The 7,282-nt window shown below is 37.4% G+C and overlaps 1 protein-coding gene across 1 annotated transcript; it reads right to left on the bottom strand.

Annotated features, from left to right (window-relative positions):
- Positions 1 to 4,983: 4,983 nt before the first annotated feature.
- On the bottom strand, positions 4,984 to 5,307 carry LOC149173506 (putative receptor-like protein kinase At1g80870). The gene has a single exon (XM_089426718.1). It carries the CDS (start codon positions 5,305 to 5,307, stop codon positions 4,984 to 4,986), a length of 324 nt encoding a protein of 107 aa, XP_089282844.1.
- Positions 5,308 to 7,282: the final 1,975 nt, after the last annotated feature.

Genomic DNA, 7,282 nt, shown 5'->3' with positions numbered 1-7,282 from the left:
TAAGAGGCCTTTAGGCTTTACGGTTCATATAAGAAAATTATACAAAATTTTGCAATTAAGCAGACCTTTATGACCAAAATTGAGGTAACTGCTCTCATAAGACTCACTATTTGAAACTTGGATGATATAAATCTTCAAATTTGACGAACCATCCAGCTGAGTGCTTCCTGTCAGGTCGTCTGGACGAATACTTTCAACCCCCTCTCATATCCTTGGCGGCATGCTCAGTTGTGTTTCAATTGACGTTAGGCACTCTTCCAAATTGGTCACCAAATGCAGTAGTCGATCCATTTTAGAACGTAAGTTCTCCCTGCGTCCCGAATGGTTGCTACTTGCACTAGACATGGTTCTTGTCCTTCCTTGTTGCACTCATCTTTTCAAATCTCAGATAGTCGGGCGGATAATTACATTTACTCTGATGGTGTTAGTTTAGCCTTTAATTAACTCTTGTCACCTCTGCATTAATATCCACCATTAACCCATCATATCACAGATATCTTCCACCGTGTCATATCATTACGGACAGGTATAGTTCAGTGATTGTCGCCACCGTTTAGCTCTGACTCCATAGCCCAATGGATAAGGCAGCTGGCCCATGTCCTTGGCTTCCCATGAGAGAAAGCCATCCCTAGATGGAGCCAATGTTGGGGAAAAATCCCCCACCCTATAAAATTTGTACAAGTAATGTGATTTGATAACCCTTATAAAGTTAGGTAGCAATCTCTTTAATGATCGAGCAGGATAGTGGAGCGGATATGTTATTGGTCGCAGATTGACAGTCCATCGTTGCACTCACATTTTCAAACTACATGGTGAATAACATATTATAAATTCATAACGTGTTTAAACCTCCTGCACTTTTACAGCCTAATCACCCTTGGAACTAATCTGATCAAGCTCTAAAGACATGATTGCATTCAAAGCGCACACGCAATAAGTTCCTTACTTTTTCCCGTTGTATCTAGAATGTTGGATACCCCCGCAATCTAATGGTTCTCAGACCTTATCACAAATAAAGTTGTCCGCCCATTAGCGCACCTCCATGGATCTAATGACACAATTTTGGAGAAACATATTAACCATAGTGACTTGACAGAACTCACATTTTGAAAGTAGGGTTGACTTATTGTCCAGTGGACGAAAGCAAAGCAGCACTTATTCAGAAATTCACGGTCAACATAGGCCTATGGAAAGCATAAGCAAAGGTTTGAAAATGTGTGATGAAATTTTGAATGAAATGAAGCAACCCACCCAAAAACCCAGCATGGATGACAAAGATTGAATTGACAACAAACATTCATGCTCACATATATCAGTGAATATTTATCTACAATACTGAGGATTGGAAGTTGGAATGGAGTTGGGGAATTAGAATAAGACGATGGGGATGACAAGCATAAAAAAGATTTAGGTAGTCATGTAGGAGAGAAAGACCCAATAAATCCATTTCTGTCAATGTGCACGCGCCCAAATTTCCACGAGAAAAATGATACCATCTGCTTCTTGCAAAATCTTGTCGAAGTGTTTTAAACTCTCTATGGTCTCAATCTTAGCAAATATTTGTATTTGGTGAAAATCACCAAGCTTATAAAGATAAGCACGAGTTTGTCTAACATCCTCTGCAAGTTTCATCCTTGTTGTATGTATCTGGAATATGTATCTCCTTGTTTTTATGTCAGTAAGATAATCTTTAATTATTTCAAGATTTAAGAGTCGAAGCTTGGATTTGGTCAAGGTGTTAGCTCTATCAAAAGCCGAAGAAAATGGCACATCTGGAAGAGAGGAAAACAAAGAACCTATTTCAAATGTAAACCCCATCTCGCATATCAATTCACAATATCAACCATCCTGTTGTACTGAAACCATAAGCTGATTTCAGAGGGGGTCCGTAATGGTAAGAAGTTTTCTACGTGGGGGGACCGAAGTCCATAGGAATATGCCACGTATGATCAAAGTGATTTTATCAAACAACTTATTTTGACCCCCCTCCTCCATTAAATGTCGAAAAGCTTGAAGGGGTCTGAAATTAGATATGTGCCTTTGATATGTTCCCTATGGGCTCCTCCTTTGACTTGACATGCTGCTTTGACTTGTATATGAATTATGATTAATAATAAAACTTTAATTTTAAAGAGATATTTATATAAAAATATTCAAATATATTTTTATAAAAATATCATGCCATTTTAAAATTAAAATTAAAAAATCATTCAAAAGTATTTAATCAACATACAACTTAGCATTTGGCCAAGAAAGAAATTAGCAATTTCTCACTGAAAATTTGTAATTTTTAGTGTACCAAAATATGTTACAACATCGACTCCAATGGGGACTACTTCCCCCCATGGAATGCAGAGAACTAGTGGACCAGCTACCTTATCCATTGGGCATGAAGTCATACCATAAAACCATCAACCATTTATATGCCCTTATATAAAAATATAACTAATCCTCGTGGATCAATCCTGTCATTTGAACGTTCTGCTAGTACATGGTAAACCCATAATTGTGAATGGAAACTATATTGTCTGCATTGAACCAAAGACTCTTTCACTTAAATATGAAAAATGAAAATTGTTGAAGTGAAAGACTTGACACTACAAATGAAAACAAGCACAAGAGTGCCTAATTCATCGGGCTAAGGAGTCATTTAGTTAATCAACAATAATTTTACTCCTTTTAATCCCTTGGAAGTCATTTCACTCAACCAAACCAAACTTGATACTGCAAACTTGAAACATAACTGAAATAATTGTTAATCCACTGCACAATGAATCAGAAAACAACTAATCAATCTCATACACCTATATCTAACTAAACTAGAAAACTTTACACTGTTAGGTGTAATCTTCTTTCCAATGTAACCAAGTGAGGATCAGGTTTATTGAAAAACCATCTTGCTAGCAGATGGAAATCTGAAAAATATATACAATATAAAATTCAAATTTCATAGGAAACTTATACTCACAAGTGAAGTTTTGGAGTTGCATCCTCTGTGGAAATATTAGATTTCTGATCATGGCTAAGAGGAAAAAACATATTATGTTGTCTACAACTATCAATGAGCCTTGTGTAACGGAGATCTTGAAGCAATGGGATCAGTAACCCAGTGGAGTCGCCATATGTCAAAGTGGAGTATCCAGGTGAAAGCAATGCAACCAATAATGAATGCCTACTCCTTGTTCACCAGCAAGGAATAGATCTAATCATTATCGTTCTCTGGAGAAATATCTCTTCGTTACTTCGCTCCCTGGCAATGGCGCCAAATGTTGTACGTGTTCCATGTAGGCAGTCCTTGGCTGCAAAAACTACACCAAGAAACCAACTCAACCAGTCTTTAGGATCAAGTTGGCCCTTGAACCAAAGGGGGCTCCCTCAATTGTTACGAGGCTTTGTTTAATGTTGTTCACCTGTCACTGAACAACAACCTATGAAGCACAATGGCCAGATTTAGGATTTAATGGGGTGGTTGCTAATGATTGCACAATTCATGTTCATGAATAAATCCCTCTCTTGCAGAGTCCTTTCTCAAAGTGTCAGCTTCCAGCCTGACAAAAGAGCTTAACTTTTAAAGAATTTGAAAGAAGAATATAAGGGGATTCCTGATAATTAAGGAGTCAGACAGAATACTTAATTAACCAGGCAAAATTGGATGCGTGTAGAATACTTCTACAGCCCAACAAAACACATTCAGGAGAAGATAGAAGGACAAACAATAACCAGTTCAAAGAAGAGCTACCTCAGATAGACAATCCAATATACTAATCTCTTTAAATGATTATAATTTTGCAGGGTATTTCAGAGATATTGAAACTCAATCTATTATACCCAGATCTCCCATAATACTTTGAACATGTGCAGAAAACAAGTTATAGAAACACTATAAAAACATACTAGAAACACAAATTCTTTCATAAACTAGAGTCGGAAGGCTTTGATTAGGAATTCTATAATAGAAGTTTCACATCGTTGAAAGGTTTTGGCATCAAAAGCCAACCTCTATTTATTACAAATGATCAAATATATAGAAAAATGTCTCTCCAACTTGTTACAATATTTCTAGAATAATATCCTAAACAATATACTAAAAATAAAACAATCTCTCAATACTCTGTCGAAAATTTGGAACTGTTTGAAAGTATTGTGCATTGAAATCTAGAATTGGTTCACTAGAAATCTATCAACTTCCCTTTTCTCAAGGTCAATTCTTCCACCTAAACACCATCTATCACACAACTCTTTTTCTCTTTTGATATCTTTGTTTGTGGTAAGTAAAAACCTTTGTGAAATCCTCATACTTTGTAACTACTTCATCATTTTGAAAAGTAAAATATCCTTAGAAAACATAGGTAATGTCTGATTCTATAAATGTTTCTCAGAGAAACACAGTGACCAAGAACCGAATCAAGCAGACATGCACTAAAACCATATAAGGATAAAAATTCAATTATAAAACATTCAAAACTTTAGTGCTACTTAAAGAAATTTGGCTATTCAGGAAATCTGATTTTTTCCCTTTCAAAGCACCCAAAAAATATCTCAAACCCTTGACAATTTTACGAAAAATTTCGCTTGAGACCTTATTGATGTCATTCTACACAAAACCCACATTCCAGATTTTTGAAATTTCTCTTTGTTTGCTAAGGATCTGAGCCTGAAATTCATTGTCTATAAACACTACGAAATTTTAAATGAGGCGCACAATAAAATTTATTTCTTTGATAAAAACTGGTGCTCAACCATCAAATCCCCTTTTCAAATTGGTGTTGGTTTCTTCAAGACGACTTTTGGAACCTGATCATGATGCTTTGTCATACATTCTCACTTGAGAAGAAAAATTAAAATCATATCATTGCTCTTGAGTCTTGCAAGTCCAAAATTTGCAATACGAGCACTAAAACTGCCATATAATAGCACATTGTTGGGCTTTACATCTCCATGGATGATGGGCGGATCCTATTCAAGGTGAAAAAATGCCAAAGCCTACATAACATCAAGGATAATATTGAATTTCTTCTCCCAATCCAACTTACCAGGCAAGGTCGGATCATCCTTCTCAAACAAAGCTTCCTGCAGGCTCTCGTTCTGCATATGTTCATAAACGAGGAGCCTCCTCTTACCATCTACACAGTAACCCAAAAGGATAATGATGAAAGGAGAGTGAAACCTGCCTATGATGGCCATGTCATTCTGAAACTCTCGTTCACCTTGCAGGGATGAGGCATCGAGTTTCTTGACAGCCACCTCCTTGCCATTGCGCAAAACTCCTCTGTAAACAATCCCAAATCCTCCTTTACCCAACTTCATTAAATCGTCGAATGAGCTGGTAGCGCCCTTCAATTCCCCCAAGTGCACTGAGCCAAAGAACTAGGGTTTTCTTATTAGCTCCAGAGCCATGGCTGTGAGAGTTTTCTGCCTTTGGTTTTAGTTGATCCGAATGGATGCTCTGAAATAAAGAGGCTGAAGATGGAGATCCCACAGATCGTTGTGGGTATAACTTTCTAGATGACATCTTGTCTACGTAAACCTAGAGCTCATAAATATTCTTCATTAACATTTCAATAAATGAATGCCTTATCCTTCTATCCAATCATGGAGATAAGCCTAACTGCTTACATTAACTCAAAATCCAAGTTGTCCATACCTGAAAATGATTCCACATAAAGGAAGGAGCCTTCAAGTCATTGATGTCTGGCGACCATGATAACAAAACTGCACCTAAAAACAACCTAAATATCTGCTTCTTACACCATAATCTCCACTGTGTAGCCAGATGTTGGGATGGGGTCCCTGGGGTCAATTTTTATCAGTTAAGTCAATTTTTGTAATAGTTTTTGTTAAAGAATGTAAAGTCTCTGTGAAATGTGGAAGCGGAGTGCAAAGCTAAGTAAGAGTCTGATGCAACAAAGCTGCAATCTAAAATCCATACACATAGACCTGTGGGTTATGAGCCCACAAAACCTATCGGAAGCATTCTTGGCTTTAAACCCCAGCAACACATAAAATCGGAACGATACAAGAAACACAGGAAAAACGTGCTTCAACACATAAGGCTGGACTTCAAATGCATTATGCCCGCATCTATAAATTTCTCAGGTCTGCTCTTTTCACCCGAACTCTATCAATCAATCTCCACTGTCCATTGCATTCACCGATCCAACGGTTGACGTTACACCCGATCAACGAAACTAATCGTTGATCCTCCACCGTCGATTAACTCGTGACAGATCCAACAGTTCACAAGGATATCAGGGGCACAACTTGCACGGAGAGTACCCACTTGAAAAGCGGTTTCCTCTCACCTCCTCGCTGCTACGTGTCCTCCACTGAATGGAATCGGGGACTACTCCTTTTTACCACTTATGGTTTTGAGGCCGCCCGAAATACCACTTTCACTGTTTAAACCCCACTCTTGGATATAACCACGTGTGTTAAATTAAGCAAAGCCCTTAATGACTAATTTTAGTACTTAATCATGAAATTAACCCTTAATGCTAATTGACCCCGATTTATTGTCAATACATAGAAAACCCACAACCACTGAGATTTGCGTTAAATGTGAAATTACAGAAAATACCCGGTTAACTGTCTGGACGCGGACACGCCAAAAGAAACAAGAGTTTGCACTAGGATTACAATACAAATACACGCTAGATCATTTTCATTAATATAATATCTGTTACAGAGTCTCAGCCTTGGCCTGATTACACAAATAAAAGACCTTTGTTTCAAAATACAATCCACACACTATTCTTGCTCTTGCTCCACTCAATCCTCCCTTCATTACATTTTTTCCCTTCTTTTTATCAATCAAATATCACTCTATTCTGTGCCTAACAACTCAATCCCTATTTTTAATCAATCTAACAGCAAATCTCTAATTCCTAGCTCTACCACACACCTATGCTAACAACTTATCTTTGAACCTAAAATAAGACAATTTCTAACTATTACAATAATGAAATACAACTCATTTCTTGAGAGATCCAACCCTCTCAGTAAAACTAACTTTTGACCAATCAGGTCAATGGAATTCAACTTGTTTAGCCACAACATGTGAACAAACTTTCACATTGCTGGCTAAGTCTGGATGCTCCTGCATCAGACTCCCGGGGAAGAAAAGAATCGTCCTTCAAACTTTCAGGACTTACTCCATACTTCTACAATTCTGTTGTTGTCAACCAGCTAGCATCCTCCACTGGATGTCCTTTCCATTTGACTAGATATTGGAAATAAGTTTGTCCTCTGGTTCTTTTGGATACTCTTTTATCCAAAATAACTT

This window comes from Pinus tabuliformis, chromosome 4_2, assembly GCF_031772625.1.
Source record: "Pinus tabuliformis cultivar Carrire ecotype Pingquan chromosome 4_2, CPIR1, whole genome shotgun sequence".
Classification (NCBI taxonomy): Eukaryota; Viridiplantae; Streptophyta; class Pinopsida; order Pinales; family Pinaceae; genus Pinus; species Pinus tabuliformis.
The sequence above is the reverse complement of the archived record's forward strand: the minus strand, read 5'-3'. Positions and strand labels throughout refer to the sequence as shown.

What these genes read in the sequence shown, in the direction of transcription:
- LOC149173506 (XM_089426718.1), bottom strand. Translation starts at nt 5,307, where the DNA reads ATGAAGTTGGGTAAAGGAGGATTTGGGATTGTTTACAGAGGAGTTTTG.